The sequence below is a fragment of the Vespa crabro genome, chromosome 4, assembly GCF_910589235.1.
Source record: "Vespa crabro chromosome 4, iyVesCrab1.2, whole genome shotgun sequence".
Taxonomy (NCBI): Eukaryota; Metazoa; Arthropoda; class Insecta; order Hymenoptera; family Vespidae; genus Vespa; species Vespa crabro.
The window spans coordinates 11,686,541-11,711,039 of record NC_060958.1 but is presented as its reverse complement, the minus strand read 5'-3'; the positions used below and the strand labels follow the sequence as shown (position 1 = coordinate 11,711,039).

At 30.4% G+C, this 24,499-nt stretch overlaps 5 protein-coding genes across 6 annotated transcripts; 4 read left to right on the top strand and 1 right to left on the bottom strand.

Moving 5' to 3' along the window:
* LOC124423403 lies at positions 1–6,355 on the top strand. The gene is made up of 4 exons (XM_046961082.1): positions 1–244; positions 5,238–5,338; positions 5,438–5,630; positions 5,710–6,355. The coding sequence occupies exons 1-4, from the start codon at positions 236–238 to the stop codon at positions 5,848–5,850; spliced, it is 444 nt and encodes a 147-aa protein (XP_046817038.1). The 5' UTR covers positions 1–235; the 3' UTR covers positions 5,851–6,355.
* Positions 6,356–6,529: 174 nt separating this feature from the next.
* LOC124423282 lies at positions 6,530–9,931 on the top strand. The gene is made up of 7 exons (XM_046960844.1): positions 6,530–7,696; positions 7,834–7,995; positions 8,123–8,278; positions 8,373–8,595; positions 8,731–8,808; positions 8,884–9,180; positions 9,270–9,931. Exons 1-7 carry the CDS (start codon positions 6,687–6,689, stop codon positions 9,348–9,350), a joined length of 2,007 nt encoding a protein of 668 aa, XP_046816800.1. The 5' UTR covers positions 6,530–6,686; the 3' UTR covers positions 9,351–9,931.
* Positions 9,932–10,159: 228 nt separating this feature from the next.
* On the bottom strand, positions 10,160–11,785 carry LOC124423368 (mitochondrial ornithine transporter 1). Its single transcript, XM_046961006.1, has 5 exons — positions 11,584–11,785; positions 11,054–11,290; positions 10,817–10,980; positions 10,451–10,723; positions 10,160–10,354 (listed from the first exon to the last, which is right to left on the bottom strand). Exons 1-5 carry the CDS (start codon positions 11,666–11,668, stop codon positions 10,175–10,177), a joined length of 939 nt encoding a protein of 312 aa, XP_046816962.1. The 5' UTR covers positions 11,669–11,785; the 3' UTR covers positions 10,160–10,174.
* A 550-nt stretch (positions 11,786–12,335) lies between these two features.
* LOC124423630 (histone-lysine N-methyltransferase Suv4-20) lies at positions 12,336–18,459 on the top strand. Of its 2 annotated transcripts, none has more exons than XM_046961570.1 (9): positions 12,336–12,994; positions 13,700–13,945; positions 14,138–14,303; positions 14,375–14,545; positions 14,637–14,765; positions 14,864–15,053; positions 15,123–15,534; positions 15,614–17,407; positions 17,561–18,459. In XM_046961570.1, exons 2-9 carry the CDS (start codon positions 13,719–13,721, stop codon positions 17,955–17,957), a joined length of 3,486 nt encoding a protein of 1,161 aa, XP_046817526.1. In that variant the 5' UTR covers positions 12,336–12,994; positions 13,700–13,718; the 3' UTR covers positions 17,958–18,459. The 2 variants fall into 2 exon arrangements, with proteins under 2 accessions (XP_046817526.1, XP_046817527.1); XM_046961571.1 differs by lacking the exon at positions 12,336–12,994 and adding an exon at positions 13,090–13,370.
* Positions 18,460–18,600: 141 nt separating this feature from the next.
* On the top strand, positions 18,601–24,452 carry LOC124423635 (probable ATP-dependent RNA helicase DDX49). The gene is made up of 6 exons (XM_046961588.1): positions 18,601–22,477; positions 22,685–22,878; positions 22,955–23,299; positions 23,389–23,561; positions 23,628–23,983; positions 24,080–24,452. The coding sequence occupies exons 1-6, from the start codon at positions 22,405–22,407 to the stop codon at positions 24,304–24,306; spliced, it is 1,368 nt and encodes a 455-aa protein (XP_046817544.1). The 5' UTR covers positions 18,601–22,404; the 3' UTR covers positions 24,307–24,452.
* Positions 24,453–24,499: the final 47 nt, after the last annotated feature.

Genomic DNA, 24,499 nt, shown 5'->3' with positions numbered 1-24,499 from the left:
GCTCGGTATAAATGTAGCCCGCGCAAGCTCGACCAATCACTCGCCCTCTAACCTCCAAACTCCGCGCTACCAACATCCCCCTCCTTATTTATTCAGTGAACAGCAACCCGCCACCTTCGACAGAAACTCGTGCCTCGTGAAAACCTCGTGGTGGTTGCTTCTTCTTACTAAGAGAATCCTCAGAATAAGAAGATCTGTCACAAGATATTCGACTTTGAAGATTTCCAACGCAAAAATGTCGACGGTGAGGATTAAAATTTAACTCTCCGCTTGTTTCTTTTTCTCTTCTTTCATTTTATTTCTCGATCATTAGTTCATCATAAAAGTGACTCCGTTTCTTTCTTTCTTTCTTCTTTCGTCTCTTTTATATCAGTGCGTTTTGTATTTTACATTTAACAAGATTATTAAAGAGTCTCTTTAATTTTAAGTCTCATATCGAAAAGTGATATGCAGGAGAAAGTGACGATCTTACTTTTCCTTTTTTTTCTTTTTCCTTTTTTAAGAACAGTCTGGAATGTATACTTCCATCTTTTTTCACTTTAAAGTGAATTAAAGTAATTCTTTCTTCGTTCGAGTTGCGATATCGAAAATTGAATCGTAAAACGACGAATCGTGGCGTTTATATGTATTCTTTTAAAAAACAAAATAATCTTTTCGATGCCGAGAAAACGAGAGCAGATTGAAATTCGTTAAACAACTTTCTCAACGACTATTAGTTTATAGATCATTACGCCTCGAGCAGGAAGTTAGATTCGGACGCAATCCTTTATAACCCTTCGTTTCGTATCTCGAAAAAGCAATCGAAAACGCAAACGTATTAGCTACGTCTAACCGCTCGTAAAATTCACTTCGGAAAATGTGCTACGAAAATTTTTTAAGCTTCGGCTCGTTCATTTTCTCGTATACAGGTCGATGACGAATCGTATTAAAATCTGTAAAAAGTATCTACATGCGAAAAATATAATTAGAGTGTTATTTAAGAGTTCGAAACGTAGTACTCGCGAATAAATTTCATTCAACGTAGGTACTTAAACGTTATAATAAAAAACTTTGCTCTTTTAACAAACTTTTGATGCAAAATCCTCTCTATTATTCATGATTACCACTATACAAAGAGAAAATTCGAACAAGTATGTACATAGATAGATAGCTACATCCAAGATGCTTCGTCTACTTGTGCGGTTGCCAAGTAAACTTTGCTCTTCCGAAAATATAGAAAAACTGAAGAGTTTTTCATTTTCCTGCGTCCGATCGTACGTTATTACGTATTCGCGAATTTGGATTAACTTTCATTTTGCGAGTTTAATCTATTCAAAATTGATCCGAAATAATTTTATCAGAATTTGTTACACAAATATTTATTTAGACACCTAATAAATGTTTTATCCTCTTTAAACTTGTATTTAAATGCAACGATAATTTATTTGTAATTATGCCGCGTAATATGATCAACCGAGGAGAAAACTTGTAAACGATAAACCGCGATGAAAGCACGAGGAATAGAATAAACGGTGGAAGAATAAAAAAAGCAATTTGGTAAAAAGGATTCGTGATTTAAGAAGACTCTCGTGGATCAAGCTAATGAATTAGGATATTAGACGAGATTAGACGAAAACGAGGCTAAATGCTTGACGTGAGGTAAAGAATCGGAGATCGCGGTCCACGACCTCGTCGATTGATCTTGATAGAATCGAAAAATAAGTGCCTTAGAATTTTGTGCGAAAGCAAAGAAAAGATTCAATGGCGACAGAGGGACGCCCGAAGAAGGAGGAATCTTTTTATATGCCACGAGACAGAGAGTCGCCGCTACGTCCTACATCCGCGATAGAGAAACTGCGTTACGTTACGTTTCTATCTCTATCTCTATTGTTATTACTGTCTCTCTCTCTCTCTCTCTCTCTCTCTCTCTTTCTCTCTCTTCTCCTTTCGCCATATCGAAGAATATTGGATAAAACCCAAACCATCGACATATCATCCTTTTTGTTAGATCATTAATTCGTTATCAATCCAAATGATGAAATCTTTTTATGGATTTTCTTATGGAATAAGAATACTCGTGTAGATTTCGTCAAACGTGACGACAACAGTTCCTAAAATCAAAATCATTGTTTTATCTTTTGTTTTGCCTTAAGGAAGCCCAGTAATACAAGAATCTCAGAAATGATGGACAGGGTTAACGTTGAAGATATCTATTGTACGAGCTTTAACCGGATATCACGAGTCAGTGGGGATAGAAACGTTTTTGCGATAAATCGATTAAAATTTCCCTTCTATTGTCTCTTTTTTCGCTTTCTAATCGTTTAACCATCTCTCATCTTACAATCTATTTGATATCTTTTTTCACTACTTCTCCGATTTCGGAAAAACCTTCGCGCTTGGGTAAACGTCGCGTCATTCCTTCTTTAGCTAGACCACTATCGATTCCGAAAATGTTCGATGATCTATTTTAATAGATTTCGGCTTTGTGAACATAGTTTATCATCTTTCTCTACAAACATCGGCTAAAAGTTTCGATTAAGAGTTTATTATGGCTTTGTTAATTGATATTAAAGTCTTCATCATAGAGTCCATTGCAAGAATTACATCGTCGCTTCTCCAATTCATTTTCGCGAAATACAAATAGACGATTAACTAATAAAATATGAAATCTATCTAATCAAAGTACGAACGTTTCGACCGATCAACGGAACTTATCGTGTATCGCGAATTGAGCGCATTTCGTGCTCAAAGATTTATTGATTAATCTTGTTAATAACGTGACCCCATAGTGTTACTTTATACAGGGCTTGTACGTCGCCGCATAATTAGATCGTAAATCGTCATCCTGACATCTTACGCACATTGCTTGACATAAAAATCTAAAGAGAGAAGAGAGAGAAAGTGAATTGCTAATGATCATGACTAATGATCTCAACGCAATGTTACTAATGTTACGGAGCAGTCGTACGATGCTTCAAAAAATGTAAATATTTCGTAACCAAGAAAGAACGCGTTATACTCGGTATGTTCCTCAATATTCCTAAGCATAGCATTTATTTTTCATTAAACATATTGTTACCGATATCAACGCTAATGCCCGAAATGTTTATAAATAAAATTGTATTTATAAGCAAAATATTTTTACGTGATATTTTTCAAAAGAACAAACGTTTTTTATACAATTTCATAAATCCATCAATTTACTCTCCATTTACTATGACTTTCGAAAAACTTCGATATCGTTTTCGTTGAATCAATGCAAAAGCTCGCTTAGAAATATTTCGGTATATTGATGCAAATAACCATTAATTTGCTTTTTAATAAACGTTCACATCGATGATCGTTCATAAATAATTGTGCAAATCGTCAAAATACATCCTTCTATGAAAAGGAGACGCTGCAATTGTTGCGGCTACCACCGACCTTTTTCGAGCTATACCACCAATCCATTTGTATAATTTCCGCAATTTCGATTGCCGCTAATTAACTAAATTCAGTCAGCTGCGACGTCGCGTAAACACCTACTCTCTCTCTCTCTCTCTCTCTCTCTCTCTCTCTCTCTCTCTAACATGTACGCGTGTGTGGGTCTTTTGATAAAATTTCAATCGACGTGCGAATCCACGGCTGAGCCAAACTAATGATCCGCAATAAAATCCTTAGAAAATTGTATCCAAATGAACTTACATTAAACCTTATTTTAAATCGTCATTCAGGTAAAATTGATTAATTTCGTAAAAATGGACTTTATTGATTTAACGATACGAGAACGTATGATTAATACGAATACATTAATATCTTCAAAATCTCTCTCTCTCTCTCTCTCTCTCTCTCTCTCTCTCTCTTTCTCTCAACGTTATTATATATAAATATATGTACGATTTTGTTTGAATATTCCAACTTTATTAAATGCGGTATAAAATGAAAAGGGAAAAACGATCGATGCCGTAGCAAAATTTCTTTTATGATCTCACTATATTTTTTACCCCTCTGCGAGTAAGTAATCTTTGGGTAGGTAACAATTTGGTAAATTTGTATTTGCTTACCACTTATTGCTACTTGTTAAGTGATAAAGATCGACGCGATTATCCGTCGAAAAAAAATACCTACTATCGAATATCGGATAATCGATTAAATTTTTATGTGTTTCCTCGTGAGAGATGAGATCGTTTGGAAGGCTTTAAGTATTCGAAAATGCAGGCGCGAAATCCAAATACAAAGAATATGATGAAAGAAATAAGTATTCTTGTAGGTAGATATTCGTACTTATTGTAGGACAAATAACGATAAATAAGGATAAGGGCCGAGGAAAGGAAAGCTATCGGTCGCACATTCGAAAAACGCATCACGCGATACTCTTTTATGAGGTGTACACTACGTGATCGGTACGTCAATCCTTTGGATAGTTATTTACAATTAGTTGCCATTCCACTTTGAGGAGTAAAGAGGAAAATTTTAATGTCTTCTTATAACAATTCGAGTATCGAATAAAATAATGTAGATAGAATCATTGTAAAATATATAGGGACATCGATCTCCTCGAATCAGTATCCGATATAACAAATAAAGATTATTCATTTCGACGATCTTCGGACATATGTTCCTTATTTCTTTGTCTTTTCGTTCGTTTTGTTATTCCGAATATGGTGTGTGTGTGTGTGTGTGTGTGTGTGTGTGTGTGTGTACGTGCATGCGTGTTTATCATGTGTTGAGACTTCACCGTTGTAACTCGAATAAATATTGTAGAAAAAATATGAGAAATTGTGTGGTGGACACTCGATATAAACATCTTCTTCTATCGTAAGATCCTATTATTTTCAAGAGAAATGTTGGACAACATATATCCAGTTATAGGAGCAAATTATTTTCTTTTTCTTTTATACTTTTTCCCTTATGTGAAGGAAACAACATTGTTTTTCGTCAATTCCCGTCGTACTCGTTACTGAAACTAACAAGAGAAACTATATTTGAAGCGACCGCAGAGATTTCTTTGTTTTAAATTGACGCATGTCCTAGAAAAGATAAAAATATCGGACTCTTGTTATCTCTTATATCAATACGATTCTTAATTTCACTAATTATAACATAAAAATATAACACACTGACACTCAAAATAAACATATATAGAGTTATATAATATAAAAGTTGTTAGTATTCGTATTATAATGCTTTTGAATAAATGAATTCAAATCATCCAATGAATTCATATCATCCAACAAATGATAATGAATGTTTCATGAATCCAACAATGAATGTTTCAGTTTAAAAATTTCCTTCGACGATGCATCATCTTTATCCCTCTCTTCATTTGCTGTGTTCAAGCATGGTCGGATTACAGTTGGTTCGACGATGTGGATTGCGAGTACGTACACGCATTTGTTTCTAATAATTAATATGTAATAAAAATAAGGAACTATTATATGACAATAATATAATTTAAATATTCATCGTTATTTTATAGAAAGTTTCCCTATCATCCTACTTGCCGAGGTCAGATGTTGAGAAAACGAATGAATACAATTGGACTTTATAAAGAATGCGATGAATCCAAAAGGGATAGAAATTGTTTGGACGGCGAAATGAAATCACAAGAGACGAATCGACATATCGTCTCGAATCCAAGATCTAAATTTTGGAAAAGTCTTCTCGAGAGCGTAAGTTTAACTGCTAAACTTAACTTATTATTAGATGAATCTTTAGACGAAGACATTTGAATGATTCTCTTTTATTTAGGGAGTCAGCCTGGATACTATCCACGATATCTATGGTTCGGATTATGACAAACAATCAAGAAGAAGGAAGTACAACAACCTAAGAATACCGTTGATCGATGCGATCTTCCCGTCAGACTTGACCAACTCGAACGACTATTAATTTGAAGAATGGCGAAATAAATGTCATGTGTTACGCGCAAATATCTCACAAATTCTAATTTTCTATAAATGCCTTACTCTCTTGCTCATATTTCATACATTGACTTTTAATCTTATTTACGTATTGAAATCTATGTACATTTATTTCCTCGTGTATATGCATATAAAAATTTTGAAATTAAAAATACGTACTGATTTTCTTGAGAAGTATATCGAAGAAGAAGAATTATTTCCTTCCGCCTTGTCTTCTCCGCTTTGCGAATATATTTTTACTATTTTTCGCTTGTGAAATAAATAAATAATGTAGAACAACAACATAGACATTGTATCATCTATATTCATTTGATATAGTCAAGGAAATAAAAATAAAAAGAAAATATAAAGAAATATATTTATTATATTCTGTAAAATGTCAAAATTTCTCTATTTTCATCTACATATGATATATGTGTGTCGAAAGTACGAATATCTTTATGTACAAATAATGAAAGTTTATTCCTCCAAGTAATAAAGATTAATGAAGTATCTTATCATTATATCATTTTCAATCTAATTACCTATATTTACTTCCCCATTTTTAATGTTGTATAGGAAAACAAAGGAAAATTCAATCAAAAACATATATATATATATACTTATATATAGAATATAACCTGGTATGCGCATGATTCTATGTTCTCTCGTTAAAAAGCACATTGTTGATAGTATCTTTCATATATTTCGCACGAGCCTCATGAACACTGTGATAATATTGTGTTGTTATTTGAAGTTATTATAAATAAAAAGAACATTCATTTGATTTTTATTCTATTTAATTAAATGAATTAGCTATTAAATATGAATAATTTAATAAAAGCGATTATTAAAAAAGAGTATAGAAATAGTGGACATTTAGTATTGAGGTTATCTCGCAATATTAACTATAAATCAGAACTAATAAATAATATGATAAGATGCACAACAAAATTCAATTATGTTATTAATGTTCGGACGATTAATCAATTTAATAATGAGGAAAGACAATCCATAGAACAAAACTTATATTACAATGATGTAAATAAAAATAATCGAATTACGGAAAATCAGTATGCTCGTCAATATCTTCAAAATTCTATTTATTTTAATAAAACAATTGTGCCAGAAAGAAAATGCGAAGTAATAGTTACGGACGAACAAGCAGAACAATTATTAAACAAAGATTGGTCGACAGTTAACATCGTCGAATTAGTTTCTGATCTCAGGATATTGTCACATAATATCATAAATAAAACTGATCATGATTATAACGAAATAAGATACGAACGTATCTTGAATGCTTTAAAAAAAAATATTAATAATCTTACAGATAATTTATTAGAAGAAGTGTTAATCAATTTATTACCATTTCATAAATATTTGAAAAATACAAAAGACTTTAAAGTTTTAATTGAATCGCTTGATAAGTATTGTGAAAAACAATATAAACATTGGCCTATTGATAAAATGTTTTTAATAGCTGATACATTTTATTGTCTTGATATGTGTAAATATAGTAATTTTATATGGAAATTATTGAGAAAAATGAATTCAAAGCTAAATAAATTAACATCGAAAAATTTAGTACAACTTATGTTTTTTGTTAATATTAAACGTAAAACTCCATTAAATATGTATGAAGTAGAAGTCATTTTAGAAGAACATTTAAATGATTTTTCTATAAATGAATTGGGTATAATAGCAATGGGATTTTTTAAAAGTAAGACAAAAATAAGAAATGCTACATTTTTGAAAGCGATTATAAATCGTTTAATTTGTGAAATAAACAAAGTGGATAATATCAGCTTAGCAGCTTTATTAAAATTGATACGGTAATGATTTATTGATATATATATTGATATATATATATATATATATATATATATATATATATATATATATATTACTAAGATTTTACATATAATTAATAATAATATAATAATAAAATAATTGTATATATCACTAATAGATACAGCATGAATTATGATGAAATGATTAACTTTAAAATGTTACTAGATAGCATTATACCAATTCTTCCAAGACTCACTTTACAATGTTTAGTTCATATAATACATATTTATGCTAAAGCACATATATACGTGGAGTCATTACTGGATACAATTGTAACAAGGTAATTCTAAATATGTATAATACAGATTAAATTGATAAACATATGCTTTTCTTCAAAAAATTAACAAATCAATTAAATAAACAAAACAATTTATGAAGAGTAATAAAACTTTCATGCAATTATTTAGGATATATAATGAAATAAGGGAAGCAAGATTGAAAGACATAGAAAAATTAACATATGCCTTAAATACATTCTCTGTTGACACTACACATCCTATATATGATAAAATAATTGAGGAAATTACTAGACGTATATCTAATGATAACTCAGAGATACTTAAGTAAGTACTTTTTAAAACTATCCTTTTATCATTTCTCAAAATTTGTTGTAAATGTAAACAAGCTTTAATGTTACTTGAAATGTTTCTTTTATAGGTACACATGGAGGTATGTTAATATATTACGATATTTAGCAAGTACAGGTATATATCCCCTTCATTTGATAAAAATAGCATTTGATCCATCTTATACAAACTTAAAAACTAATAAGTACATAATTGGCTGGGAATATACTATGTTAGAATATTGTCTAAAAACAGAAAAATCTGAGTATACTGGTCCATTCCTTCCAGCAGGTATTCTTCTAACTTCAACAAAGGTATATATGTAGTTAGCATGTACTAAAAAATTTATTAATACTGTGCATATCATATATATATATAACTTATAATATGTGTATAAATAAAATATATATTAATAAATTACATTTTAATAATGTTTGCATTTTTAATAGCGACAATGGGCGAAAATGGATAAGGACACTAACTCCATGGTACGCAAGATATTTAATGAAGTTGTATATGTCTTGAAGGTATGCCTACACTTGTATTTCAATGAAAAAATTACTATGTATAAATGATACTATAATATAATAATATATTATTAGGAAATCATTGTAAATGATATAAATTTGTATACTGGTAGAATATTACCTCATTTTCTACAAAATCATATTATATTTGGTCTGGATGAAAATCAGAATTTCATCTCAGCTGAATCAATTTTATCAAAAATACCTGATGTTGACATCAAGAAAATAAATGATACATTTCCAAAAAATGTAAAATGGATAGCACTTGTCATAATACATTATAAGCATATGCTTAGAGAAACTAATAAACCAACAGGTATTATAATGGCAAAACTAAGGCAACTGAAACATATTGGATACGCACCTATTCTAGTAAGTTTAACATTATATTCAAGAAAATGATTACATTGATGCAAATTGTTAATTTTAATATAAAATAAAATTTGTGAATTATATTTTAGATAAGAGGTGATGACTGGTTGAAATATACAAATATAACAGAGAAAGAGAAATATCTGAAAAATCTTATAGCAAATGCATAAACTGTATTTTTTCTATTTTTATCTTACCTTTATAGAAACTTAATTTCATCGAAAAATTAATGTTATACAATACTATATTTATAATAATGTATTAAGTATAACATTAATAATGTTATACTTAATACTATATTTATAATATGTGACCTATTGTTTAATATAATGTTCATTTACCATAAACTCGATCATTTCTTAGCAAATTATAAAATAAACCCTGTATCACACCATGTATTAAGATATAATTATTTCTAAACATAATCGTTCCTATGATTTCTAAAATTATAGAAAGTGTTCTACATTGATAAGTAGTAAAAATCTTAAAATAGAATATATTTAATTCTTTGTTATAAATAAAAAGAAAAAAAGTATATGATTTCAAAATCATGATATCTTATTTCTGCATTATTGACATTTTTAAAAATTTCAATCCAGCATTTCCTAATGATTCTACTATTTATAATAGTATTACTCTGGATCATAGATTTTCTGTAAATCACAAAACTTTCGAAATTTAATACTATACACATATTTTATATATACATAAAATTGTATTAAGTAATTATCATTAATTTTGACTAAATGTTTTCCCATAATAATTTTGATTATAAAATTGTCTAAAACACTGAAATGAAAAAAGATTTTTTAAAATCTTATATGATATGAAATATGCTACTTCAATTAAAACATTAGAAATATTTTCAGATGGTCAAGTTAAGCAGTATATTCTATATATTATTATTATTCTTCATTTGTTCTCTTTTATATCCTGATGTAGTAACATATATATATATATATACATTAACAAATAGGAATGATATAAAAGAAAGTTAATTATTAACAAATCTGTGTATTAGCTTTTTAGTATATTCATAAGTTATAAATAACATTGCAGTCGCTGGTATTGTTCTTATTAAAGTCGGTTTTAGACCATTATACAATGCCCCAATTCCTTCCTGTTTTATAATATCTTTCATGACTACTAAGGCAGGTGTTTTTAGATTTTGTACCTTCATAAATTATAATGTAAGATTAATAAAAAATATCAGGATTATTAAATATTGTTGGAAAAAATCATTGAATAAGTCAAAATATATGTTACTGACTTGTATTCTACTTTTAACTACGTCTGCTGGAAAAATTACAAGCCAGAGAACCGTACCACCAACAGCACCAGCTACCATTGTTTTCTGCCAACCAATATCATCTCTCTTTTGATTTGGTTTTGCTAAGAGTTCTCTTGTAACTTCATATCCACCAAAAAAGAAAAAATAACCTGGCATCTCTCTGACTATAGTCGATGTTAGCCCCACAAATAAACCTCTTATACCTTGTTCTCTAAGAATATTTCTTGTCAACTCCCATGGTCCTATTCGTGTCTATATAACAATTAATATCCACATAATAATATTTTAGTAACACGAAACAACATATTCTGTATATGAAAAAGTATACGGATTGTTTTTCATTACCATAACTTTGTTTGCTATATCCATTTGACTTTGCACTTCATGCATTGCTTGTAATTTACACTTTATAAGTTCCGTTGGGCATAATGTTAACGAAGAAAAGAACGCGGCAAAAAATCCAGCACATGCATTGCCTAGTGAACTAAGATCCTCGACTTTCTCTTTACCTTTATATGTATGGAATTAGAAAACAAGATTGATTTATAATGAATAATACAGCTGTTCTGAAAAAATATTTACCTAATATCTTAGAAACAACTTTCTGACATCCACCATAAGCAGTGAATAATACTGAATTTTCAGCTACATTAGCTACAACAGCAGGCATAGTTCCTGCATATAAACCTCTTATTATTCCGTCTGTTTTTACTGTTTTTACAAAGCAATTAATCATTCCTTTATATATCGATGGAAATGTTTGCATTTTTACTTTCACTGTATCCAATGGTTGACCGACATATACTAATGCTATTCCACCTATAAAAATAAAAGATTTCAATTGCAAAACTATTATCATGACTTATTTTCATTGTATTGATTGTCCAACATTGTTCTCCTTGTTTCTATTGAACATTGTTTCTATTGAAAAATATCAATGAGATGATTATTTGGAAACAAATTAGGAAAATTGCAAGTCACGAGATGTCACTTTATAAATGACGATTGTACAAAATTCTTAAGCTGACATCGTTTAATAGAACGAATTAGGAAGAAAAATATAATACACGATGATGTGACTCGATATGTGAAATTTATTATTACAAATTTACCGAGTGAACCAGCGACAAAATCAATGAGTCCATCTTTTAAATTATTCATATAATCTTGTTTCTCTTCTATGGATTTAAGCGTCATTTTTAAGTTTTATGAATACTATATTTATATACGCGATAAGAATGAAAGTACAAATACGATAAACACGTGCTTGAATAACATTCGAAACTTTGACTGGCATGAGCCTTCCAATCTGTGCCTTCGGTCGTAAGTATAAACGCATGCGCATTACGAGATCTATGAGCTACATTAAGATCCACCTACGGATCCAGTGTTTGATAACAGCGGGATTCTTAGTCTTTATCGCTAATATAAAAACTACAGTAGATAAGATCACATATATATAAAATCTAACATTAGATTTTGTATTTGATCAAAATGAAGAATTCGTTAAATATTTTCTCTTACATATTTTATTCATTATTTACAAAATTTTATTTTTTTATAAAATCCTCTCAATTTATTCATTTTCATCGAAAAGAAAGATTTGATTATTTAGATGTAAATGTTCGATTTAGGAAGGATGAATTAATCTAACATACAAAACCAATCGCATATCATTACTCCTCGTTATTGTTAAACGAAATATCTTGATAATGTTGCTAAGTTACAGAAAGACGCAAAGAGTAACACCAATGTACGGTTGCTATGGTAACGCAGAAATACCAAATAAAAAGCAATAAATCACTAAAAGCTTCTAGACACTTTCTTAACACGCGATAGTAGCAGCACATGTCAAATCCCTTTAAATTAGATAGAACGAAGCTACCGACCTCGCGACAAGAAATTCACTTTTAATCTCGTTATCGTCCACGAAAGATTATCCTTTGGACGTTTTACGTTAAAATTGCGTGTAATGAAATATTCAAGAAAATAGGAGAACGAAAAAGGAAAAGAGAGGAGAGAGCGCGCGCAAAAAAGAGAGAGATAGAGAAAGAGAGAGAGAGAGAGAGAGAGAGAGAGGGAGGAAGAGAGAGAGAGAGAGAGAGAAAGAACAAGAAAAAGAAAAAGATAGAAGGAATCGGAATTACGATGGTCCATTGAGCAAAGTCCCTAAACGATGATCGTACTCTGCCTATTCCAGAGTGCACATATGTGTATGCATGACGTACGCGACAGTCGTATACTTCAAAAAGATGGATTTTCTCTCGTATCAGCTCGATTAAAGGATCTCGCCGAAGGTCTACCTTCGTAAAGAGAAGGAACGAGTTCGCGTAGACTCGAACTCAACGACGATAGGAAACGTTAGACGAATTGTAGATTCGATCGTTACTCAAAAAAGTGTGAAAGTGTGCGTCGCGATCGGATCTGCCATGATAGATCCGAACGCGTCTTCGCGGCGCCCGAAAATAGTCGAGAATCATTGGGAAAATGCGTGAATACTGCTATAAGGAGCGTTCCTTCGTGGTAAGTATGCTCCTTGGCGAAATCTTCGCATTTTCCTTAATCCGACGAATTAACTGACAAAGGATATCAATCCATTTTGCGGCTCGCTTCTCTTCCGAAAAGGCAGAGCCGTGCAAAGCGCTCGGGTTCTACCTGCGCCATTAGCGTTTAGGGCATGGTCGTCGTTCGTCCCTACCTTTCAGTACAATTGTCAAAATAACTGAAAAACATTACGAAAGATCGTACGGCCGCGTTTTTCTTACACTCGCTTTACTTCTCTTCATTCGATCGACGATGCAAAACGGTTTAATCAGTATGCGCTTCGATCGATAACGCCTGTGTTATACAAAACTTTTTCCAACCGCTGTCTCGCAAGACGGTCGCGATGACTTTTCAAGTAAAAATTCATCCTGCTTCTTTAATCATCTTTTATTCCTTCCCTTTTATTTTCTTTTATTACGAAAGATTCTCTCGACTATATCGGATTCTAATTGGCCTATCTTTTGAATTCAACTGGAACTACTATTAATTAATACTTATATGAGTTCGTTATATTTACTACTTATTCTATACGTTCCCTGTTCAGTCTACGTTCAACGTGTTTTGATCGATCGAAATCAATTAGCATGTCCTTCTGTTTAATTACGAATGATAATTTCAATCTTATGAAATAACATGTGACATATACCTTGCAAACTGTCATAACTTTATCATATGTTTGTGCAGTAAAAGTCAGGATTGCAGAATGGTGGTAGATTGCTTGTCAATCCAAGGCTCAGCAGCTGCAGCACGGAAGCAGGAGCGAAGGCTAGGTGGATCTGTTAGTGCAAAAATGCAATCAAATGCCCTTAATAACGGGGGTGGAGGTGGAGGTGGAATGACACCAAAAGAACTTTCAGATAACGATGACCTAGCTACTTCCCTCGTGCTAGATCCATATTTAGGATTTACCACTCACAAGATGAATATAAGGTACATTATATATATACATATATATATATATATATATATATATATATATATACACACATATATATATATATATATATATATATATATATATAAATTAATCAAAATTAATTCAATTTAACTTTTCTAATTTGATTTTATTCTATGGGGTCTTTTATCTCTTACTTTTTATTTTATGTACTTCTTTAATTTTAGATATAGGCCGCCCAAAGCAAACAAAGAAGACTTACGCAAAATTATTTGTGAATTTATCCAAACTCAAAATTATGAAAAGGCTTATAAAAAACTTATGGGTGGAGATTGGGGGGCAAGGCTTCCACACACTAAATCCAAACAGCAGCAGATCAATTTGGAGAAACATGTAAGTAACGTTAAAAAGAAATTTCTTGATGTGAATTTTAGAAACATTACAAATTGTCCATACTTTCATAGATTTATCGGTATTTGAGAGTTTTCGATAAGGATTCTGGATTTGCCATTGAACCATGTTATAGATATAGTTTAGAAGAGCAAAAAGGAGCAAAGATATGTGCCACTCGTAAGTGGTTGAAGCATGAAAAAATATCTTGTCTTGTTGGTTGTATCGCAGAACTTAGTGAAAAGGTTTGTTGGAGCGTGTCAAATTAAGGACAAAATATTAGGCAAATTCTGAATAGACTTATTGTGAAATAATAATATAACTTATTATTCATAGGAGGAAGCTGCACTACTCCACCCAGGGAAAAATGATTTTTCAGTGATGTACAGTTGCAGAAAAAATTGTGCACAATTGTGGTTAGGTCCTGCTGCATATATAAACCATGATTGCAGAGCCAATTGCAAAGTTAATAAATATATATATTTGTCATATTTAATGAGATTTATTTTCCAATAATCTATGTATAAAATATATTATTTATATACTTCTTTATATATTCTCAGTTTGTAGCTACTGGTCGAGATACCGCGTGCGTCAAGGTACTACGAGATATCGAAATAGGTGAGGAAATAACTTGTTTCTACGCAGAAGATTTCTTTGGAGATGGAAATTGTTATTGCGAATGTGAAACATGCGAAAGAAGAGGAACCGGAGCATTTGCCAGCCAGAAACCTGGAGAAGAACTTTCTTCTGGTAGTTCAAACACAAAGTGTTTTGAAAGAATCTTATATCACTTGTCATAAAAATCTTGAAACATTTTAGGATACCGCTTGAGAGAAACAGATAACCGCATCAATAGAACAAAGCATCGACAGCAACCATTGGGTAGAAATAAACAACAAGCTGATGGTGCTTTAACTGAAAAAAATGCAGTCCTTGTTGACAATGCAGCTATTGCACCGCAATCTCTTAGTATGAAAGAATTGCGACGCAAGGGACTTACGAAGTATGACGCGGAACTTTTGATTGCGCAAGGTTGTAGATTTTCAGATATTGCTCAACAGCAACCATCGATAAATAACGGAGAAAATGTCTTGCAAACTTCTCGACCTCATCCCTATACAAGTACTAATTCTGTGACAAGAAATCTTAGGAACAAGGTTCAACATAACAAATGTGAAAACAACGGCAATGAAAGAAATGTAAAAACTGGTCAAAGTCTTAGAGCTTCCAGGTAATATAGAATTAAATTAAATATAATACTATCATACTGAATTGATGTTTAAATTGATTTTATATGCACTTATATATAGGCTTCAAAAGAGAACAGAATCCAAAAGATCAAAGAATAATGAAAAAACTGAGTCTACCTGTTTGGACGTACCTATAGAAAAAACTTCAGTAGAATCAAGTGATCATAAAGAAGAACTGGATAGAACAATAGCAAATAAAGAAACCGTGTATTCGAGAGTGCCGAAACATCATGTCCATAATACATCATCTTCGTCTCCGAATTTTGAGTCTGATCTTCGAAATTCAATTCGCAATGCATCAAAGCAATTAACTTCCTCTGCCTTTCAGAAAGAATGTTCTGTTAGATTAATTGTTGGAAATACGAGACATACAAGTAACGATAACGTAGAAGAGAAAGGAATACCTAAGCTTGCGATAGAAGTTGATCCAAATATTATAAGTAATATTGACACTTTCAGTTATAAAAAAAGACATTATAGTACAAATTCCTGTGATTCAGTTCAAGTAAGTTCCACATCCCTGCCTCACGTTGATCATATAAGTGCCACAAATAATCATGAACCAGCTTTACAAAATACAAATACATCTAACACTTTTTGCTGCACTTTAGCGAATACGCAAAATGTTAATGAAAAAGGCAACCACTGTGAAACACCTGAAAAAATATCTAATAATTGTATTAATAAGTTAACAAAATGTTCCAAATCAGTGTTAGTAGATGAGGTGAAAGATGATAGTAATGTTGTATATAATGAATTTCCTCAGGAGCTCAATTGTTATAATTCACCGATATATAGAAAAATTCCTCGGAATATTGATTTTCGAGGAACCAGTAGAACACCTTCTATTTCGTGTGAAATCAGATCTGATGATGAGTGTCACAAAATGGATACTGCAAGTATAATAATAGTGGATAAATGTGATAGAGTGAAAGAAAAGGTGGAAAATCTTGTGAGTGATCCAACGAATACTTCTGTTACTGTTGGATTTTGTGAACTTGATACCGTTAAAGATACTGCCAATATAAAGAGTGATTGTGAAAGTGTTCAAATGTCTTGTAATGCAGTTTTGGATCATACAAATGAGCTTGATCCGAAAGGCAATATGTATTTTAAAAATATTAAAAACAAAGTGGATATAAAACCTGAAGACTGTGAAATACCTGAAGTCAGTACAACAGACAGTGAATCTAAACTTCTAATGGCAAAAGAAATTAGCACAAACTTAAGTAGAATTGAAGAAAATGACTGCAATGCGAGTGTTAATGATACAAATTCTGAGGATAGTTGTAGTTTTACAATGAAAAGATCCACGCATCAGCAAAAGGAGATAACAGACATGCCGTTAAAATCACGAAAGAGTCAGAAAAGTACAAAACGTTCTCCAAAATCTCGATTCAATGATATTGTAAATGTTACACAATGTCGTACGGAAGATAGTGCAAATACAGTGGCAGCAAAGAATTGTGCTAAAACGGAAAAAGAAAAAAGTAGACTGACAAGGAGTCAAAGGAGGGATCAGCAAAGACCACAGACTTCTGAAATTGGAGTAGCGGATGATGATTCAGGCATACAGGGTGATATATATGAATTTAGTGAAAAAGAAAGTAACTTGGAGGATATTGGTATACCATCAATAATACGACGCGGTAAATGTGAAAATCGTCATATATCTGGAGTTTCGTCGCATTTACAAGAAGTTCAGTGTAATAACGAATATAACAAAACTGATCCTCCGATATTGATGCCTGAAGAGCCATGGCCTCCGTCTAGTAGTCTGAGTCATTCAACAGAAACAGATATCAGTAGCCAATCAAGGGAAAACTCTGTTGATGTTGGTGAGAGTTTGAAAAGGTATGTTTTCCAGCTATGTCTTTCAATTTCAGATTTTTTATTTTATATAAATACATATATGTATATATATATATACATATATATATATATAGACACACACTTTTAATTACTATCCATTATATATAAACAAAAATTGAAGTGTTATTTTTTCAGATTGACTGTTTGCAACAATGGTAGTATAGAAAAAAGATCAACGTTATCCGAGTGTCAATGGCAGACTGATACTAGTAATTGTCGAGTTTGTCCTACAACTCCTGAAAGAACTGGTGGTAGATTAAAGCTCACATTACGTATGAAACGTTCTCCAGTTTTGGATGATATTGTAGAATCAGGTACTAGTCTAAGTGAAGACAGTTATGAACCTGAATACGAAGTATTACGCGTTGAAGGAGTGGAAAGAAGTAAACGGCGGAAGAAACATAAAACTCGGGATCGAGAAAGACGGCACAAGAAACGCGAATTAAATCTTGATCCGCCTCCGCCACCTATGAAAAGATTAAGATTAATTTTTGGAAATGAAACACACACTATTGATCTGCCACATTCTTAACAGCTATAAAATTCATTGTGTATACACCATCATTGATTATAACAGACTATTATTATGATTATAATTATGCACGAGAGTTTAAGCCTCCTTGTCCTTTAAGACTTCATGACTATTGTTTATGATTTATTATTAACAAAGGAGAAAATGATCTATTAGTATTGTCACATTTTCCATATTTCCGATTTTCCTTAACTTCCTAATTTATTCCTTGTTCTTTTATAAATTAAAATGTACTTATTCCTATAACAACGAATAGCTAAAGGCCTAGTAATGTTCTCCAAATATGGTTATAAATTGAACAAGATATGATGTTGGTTTTATATAAACAAAAGAAATATCACCTATAAATTCCATGTGTGAAACAAAAATTGGCCAATTATATCAGATCGTAAGATTAGTCCATAACACATAGATATTTGTGCAAAATAATTTCATATAACTACATAAAGATATTACACAAATAAAATGACTTGCTAATAAAAATGATCATAATTTAGATGAAGCAATTTTCTTTTTCTTTTTTCTTTTTTTTTTTTTTTTTACTTCTATCGTGTAGATTAGTAAACGAAATATTGATAGATATATATGTCTGAAATACTTTATTCTCCTCCAACTTTGATGTTTTATGATAAAACATTAAGAAATATATATATTTTAGTTGCAATTTGAAACATAAATTAATAAATTGAATGGAAACATTTTTCTCATGCAAAATTTATATAATATTATATTCTTTTTTAATGGTGAAGAACTGGTTAAGTAGGACAAGGTATACTACACACTGTGTCTTTGTGTGTTACTGCAGGCAACACGGACAAAGAGGAGGATCCATACACTTATACTATGTATAATAATTAATACTAAATAATTGAATTGGCTAAATAATAGCTAGTATATAATAATTATTATTCCCAAATGCGTGATCGAATGTCATGATAATATTGTAAATAATACTTATATTATATATAAATATGTGTGTATGTTGGTGCCTATTGAAAACTATATACACACATATTTGTGTGTAAAAAGAATTCATACTTGTATTCTGTATCTGGATGTACTACAATGCCTTGATACGAAATCAATGTCAAAGAAAAGCATTGCACATACCAGGGTATACTGAATGCTATCATTAAAATTATTATGAAGAAGTATTACAAGAAAATTTAGTTAGTGACGCAGGCTATGAAATGCTTACTTGAATATCCAGATTCTTTTGATGATTATAAGCAATCGTTATAATATATCTTTCGAATATTAAATTTTTTGTTATAATTATCAGCATAACGTGACGTGATCACTTCAATTTATACGTTATAATCGAAGTCGCTAACATAGCACTAATAGTAAAAAGCTGTTATGTTTATTGACAAATTACAGCCTATTTAAAACATTTTAAAATTCATCAAATAGCAAAGAAATTATGCACATACTTTTGGTGTGAGCATATGCTATTGTACATAAAATTGTAATGTTTTATTGAGATATTTACCAGATAAAGGTTCTTATTTCAATTATATTTTATGTGGTATAATGTATAAGTTTACTATTTAAATGGGCCGTTACTTGTAATATAAGTACTATTTGGATCTGTATTATACATGTTATTTAATAATTAGGTGTATATTTGCTTATTATTTAGAAACTATGCTTATGACAAATTATAAGGGGAATTACAAGTGACAGATTCTATATCATTACGATTGCAATAAAAATATCTTCATAATAATAAATAACAAAGTAAGCAGCGATGACACCAACAGAAGAAATATTGAAAATTCCAACAAAAATGTTTATGAGTTATATTTGCATAAAACTTGTTTCAGTTTGCATGTAATATGATTTAGACATCGCTTTTTCTACTATAAATACTTATGAATTAACATAGTGACATATATATAAATAAATACAAAATAATATGACAGAACTTAAACTCTAATAGTTAATATGTAAAAAATTATATCTATTTTTGTGCCTCTTTTCTGCATGGCTATGGTACAAAACACGATGAAAACAAGCAATCATTAATATATTTTTATGTGTTTCGTATCAATGATTTTTGTGACAAAATCAATGTAAATATTATCAAATAATACTAAATATTTTTCTTAGTTTTCTCTTTCTTTGGAGAATACTTAAGTCGACAAAATATGAGTATTGCCACCTCAATATGTTATTCCAATGTCTCATGAAAACAGGTAATGGGTACAATAGGAAGACTTAAATTAATTTTGTAATAAATTATTTACTGACAAGTTCATCATTTTAATTATATTCAAGAATCAATGATTTACATGTAATTTTTATATTCTATAGATAGGCAAGTTATTAAATTACATAAAATAATGAATGAAATTAACAAAGAAGCATGTAAAATTGAAAAGGTAAACAAAATGGATTTTATCAGATCAACCTTTTTACTTGTTAAGATCCTTTTCTTTTTCTTTAAAATTGAAAAGTACATAAACAATGTTTATTTTATATTTATTTCAATACTCTGTGAATTTTATAGAATTTTATTAAAATTTTTTTTATATAATAACGTTAATCGTTATATGCATTGATTATCTCAAATATAATCTAAACGTAGCGGCCCATTTTGTCTAAACTTCGATGATGAAAGAAAAAGACTCATGTGACAATAGAAAATTATAAAATTGTGGTTCTTCATGTAGTTTGAATAACGTATTTTCGATGGATTTGCACGATAAAGAAAATACTACGTCCATATTTTGAATGCGTTAAAAAATGTATTACCGAACAAGAGAATTATGAGTCGAAATGACACGTACGAGTAAATTTTCAAAATTAAAATTATCTTATAACTCTATTAAATCCATAAATATTTAACTTTCATTGTCGGCAGAATTTTCATCACTGCCATTAAAAAAATCCTTTTTTTTTTTTTTTAGCACATACGAGACTGCGGGGTGCAATGTCATTATAATTATAATAATTATAGACGAGTTTTACGACATTAGGGGAAAAAAATATTCTTGAATATTCATCGGAGTAATTCAACATATTTTCATCTTCATCTGTACATTATAATTGTATTGTTGTCTTTGTTGAGCAATTCGACAAATGATTTATGAAAAAAAATATATATATATAAAATGTATATTATCACATTATTATTTTTTATGATTTAAGATATAGTAATAAATCAACCACGTAACGCAATATTCGCTCTATATTCCATACATATATAAACGTGTTTCTTTTCTTTCCTCTTTTCAATTTGTTTCTTTGGCTGTATTGTTGTATTTACTTTGGCGTGTATGTGTGTGTGTATGTGCATATATATATATATATATATATGAATCTGTTTTCCTTTGCGTCATGTATATTTTATGTTTCTCTTTTTTTAGTTGACGTATTTTTTTTTATGACCGTTATCATTGTTATTATTTTACGAGGATCTAGACTAATACACGATTTATGTATCCTGGATATCATAAAGAATAGCATTCATTTAGTACTAAAGTAATTTTCTTTTCTTTCTTTCTCAACGGTCAAGTTACGTTCGAGCCTGTCGAGCTTCTTTCTTCCAGTATTTTCTAAGCGACTCTTCGAGATTAACAGTTCGAACACTAACGGGTTTACCAGCATCTAACATTCGTTTTTTAAAAGAATTTGTATCTCGTAGGTGTTCGTCTAATCGCTGGAATGTTTTCCTGTCTGGAAGACGTCTATTAGAAAAACGATTAGAATCCCCATATAGACGTCTTGCTTCTGCTGCATTACATTCGCCGAGTCCATATATCAAATGCATGCCTTCCATTTTCTAGTTTAAATAATTCATTATCACAGCATCAGTTGCTTATTGTCAGGTTGATATCACGAAAACAAAGTGATATAAGTCCTAGAACATGTCTAATGTACAACATAATATAGCTTTTGTTGTATCATCTGCTCTTAGCGGGAATATAAACAGGAATAATCCTAGTAAACAGATTGAAAGATATCGAGTATATATACAAACAGATCAAATGGTTTTAATTAGAAAAGATCGAATAAGTCACGTGTTTATATGAACTCTTCAAATTGTTTAGTCTCTCCTGTCCATCAATGAAGTTGGTCCCACATATTACGAATCATATATTTTATTTATATCAAATCATATATCATGTCATATATTATAAAATAATATATAGACATATATATTATTTAAATATATAGATAACTTAATACCATTACTGTTTTGTTAACATTCTGTTTTATACAACACTGACTAACGAGCTTTCAATTTTTTATAGTATATACATATATGTGTGTGTGTGTGTGTGTATATTGCTACGCCATTATTTAGTATGCGAAGCATGCGTTAAGTGGTTGGCAAGAAAACGCGGGTTTTTGACATTTTATTGGAAAGATATTATATTATTTTCTTATATTTTGCCAATTTTGTTTTCGTTTAAATAATTATTCTAGACGAAATTGTAAAATGATTACCGATTGTCAATCATTCACCGATCTAAATCTCAATTCGTGGATCATTACTCAATGCAATTCTATGGGTAAAAATAATTACTTTTTCCTGTGTTTTATAATATGTATATATATTTGTACACATATATTATATGTTTTTATCATAAGTAGAAGCAATATTAACGCACGTCAAGAGTAAATACTTAATTTTACTGTTGTATACGATCTTATCTAAATCATACCTAACCTTTTTATGCAAAAAGATAATTGATAATTTTATATTTTTACATTTATAGGATTGAAGAAACCAACACCAATTCAGCAGCAATGTATTCCGCGTATACTTGCTGGCGATAATTGCATAGGATGTGCAAAGACAGGAAGTGGTAAAACTCTTGCTTTTGCACTTCCTATATTACAGAAATTATGTGAAGATCCTTATGGTATTTTTGCTCTCATATTAACGCCTACAAGAGAACTAGCATTTCAAGTATGTTTAACAAAACACTTGAAAAAAAATTTTTAATTTTCATAAGATTGCAATCTACAATATGTGTTATCTATAGATAGCCGATCAATTTGCTGTTATTGGAAAATCAATCAATTTGAAAAAATGTGTTATTGTCGGAGGAATGGATATGATGGTACAAGGTTTAGAATTAGCAAAAAAACCACATGTAGTCGTGGCAACTCCTGGACGATTAGCGGACCATATAGAAAGTTGTAATACATTTTCTCTAGAAAAAATTAAGTTCTTAGTATTGGATGAAGCTGATAGGTTATTAAGTGGATCTTTTGATAAACAACTGAAAGTTATATTTCCAACTTTATCTAAAGAAAAACAAGTTTTGTTATTTAGTGCTACAATTACAGATGCTCTTGATAAAGCAAAACATCTTGCCCCTGGGAAGGTATAGCAATTATATTTGTATCTGTTATTATTCCTGTGTGTATACACACACACATACACACATTTAATTATTTATTATTACTGTTTAAGGTGTTTATGTGGGAAGCAAAAGATGAATCTGGTATTGCTACAGTAAAAGAACTTGATCAACGTTATGTTTTGTGTCCTAAAGATGCTATTGATTCTTTTCTTGTAGAAGTTGTAAGAACATTTCGCACAACGAATGAGACTGGATCCATTATGATATTTACAGATACTTGCAAGTAAGGGATATATCTGCAGTTATATATTTCTTTTGAAAGTTTTCTTGAAATATGTTATTTTTGTAGGAATTGTCAGTTATTATCTATGACATTAAATGAAGTAGGATTTATAAATGTTGCACTTCATGCAATGATAAAACAGAAAGAACGTTTAGCAGCTCTTAATAAATTTAAATCAAATCACATAAAAATTTTGATAGCAACTGATGTTGCGGCAAGAGGCTTAGATATAACTGGCGTAGAATTAGTAATTAATCATACGATACCAAATGTACCAAAAGAGTATATTCATAGAGTTGGTAGAACAGCAAGAGCAGGTAAAGGTGGTATGGCAGTTAGTCTGATAACACCGTATGATATAAAATTACTACATGCAATTGAAAGTATTATTGGAACAAAATTGATTGAATACAAAATAGATGGTAAGACACTTTTCAACATTAAGTTCTATGTGTAATATGATAAAAAAATTTATTTTTCATATATGTACATATATATAACAAATTGATTTTTCGTAGATGAAGAGGTTGTTACAATCTTAACTCAGGTATCCGTAGCAAAAAGAGAAGCAGAAATAAAATTAGATGAAGCTGATTTTTATGAGAAAAAAATAATTAATAAGAGAAAACAGTTACTCTTGGAAGGGAAAGATCCAGAAGAAATAGATTTAATTTTACAGAAACATAAGAAACGTCGAAAATTGCAAAAAAGAAAAACAGAAATATCACATAATGAAAATAGATAATACAGATTGAATTACACATTTCTAATAATATAAATAAAGTTGAATGTATAAAGTATATATTAGTATTTGAAATAATGATTTGTATTATAGAAAAGGTACAAAATCATTCGTAATTACGAATTTAATAAAATTTACATATATTTTAATACATTTTTTGCAAAAATATATTACAAAGACGTTAGTTTAAAATAAT

Coding starts and splice junctions, on each gene's coding strand:
- LOC124423368 (XM_046961006.1), bottom strand. CDS start 11,668: ATGACGCTTAAATCCATAGAAGAGAAACAAGATTATATGAATAATTTA. Junction 11,291..11,583: donor TTTTGTCGCTGGTTCACTCG/GTAAATTTGTAA, acceptor TTATTTTTATAG/GTGGAATAGCATTAGTATAT. Junction 10,981..11,053: donor AGTTGTTTCTAAGATATTAG/GTAAATATTTTT, acceptor ATACATATAAAG/GTAAAGAGAAAGTCGAGGAT.
- LOC124423630 (XM_046961570.1), top strand. CDS start 13,719: ATGGTGGTAGATTGCTTGTCAATCCAAGGCTCAGCAGCTGCAGCACGG. Junction 13,946..14,137: donor ACTCACAAGATGAATATAAG/GTACATTATATA, acceptor CTTTAATTTTAG/ATATAGGCCGCCCAAAGCAA. Junction 14,546..14,636: donor TCGCAGAACTTAGTGAAAAG/GTTTGTTGGAGC, acceptor TATTATTCATAG/GAGGAAGCTGCACTACTCCA.
- LOC124423403 (XM_046961082.1), top strand. Junction 5,339..5,437: donor TTCGACGATGTGGATTGCGA/GTACGTACACGC, acceptor GTTATTTTATAG/AAAGTTTCCCTATCATCCTA. Junction 5,631..5,709: donor GGAAAAGTCTTCTCGAGAGC/GTAAGTTTAACT, acceptor TCTTTTATTTAG/GGAGTCAGCCTGGATACTAT.
- LOC124423282 (XM_046960844.1), top strand. CDS start 6,687: ATGAATAATTTAATAAAAGCGATTATTAAAAAAGAGTATAGAAATAGT. Junction 8,596..8,730: donor TTCTTCTAACTTCAACAAAG/GTATATATGTAG, acceptor CATTTTTAATAG/CGACAATGGGCGAAAATGGA. Junction 9,181..9,269: donor TTGGATACGCACCTATTCTA/GTAAGTTTAACA, acceptor ATTATATTTTAG/ATAAGAGGTGATGACTGGTT.
- LOC124423635 (XM_046961588.1), top strand. CDS start 22,405: ATGATTACCGATTGTCAATCATTCACCGATCTAAATCTCAATTCGTGG. Junction 22,879..22,954: donor CAAGAGAACTAGCATTTCAA/GTATGTTTAACA, acceptor TGTTATCTATAG/ATAGCCGATCAATTTGCTGT. Junction 23,984..24,079: donor GATTGAATACAAAATAGATG/GTAAGACACTTT, acceptor GATTTTTCGTAG/ATGAAGAGGTTGTTACAATC.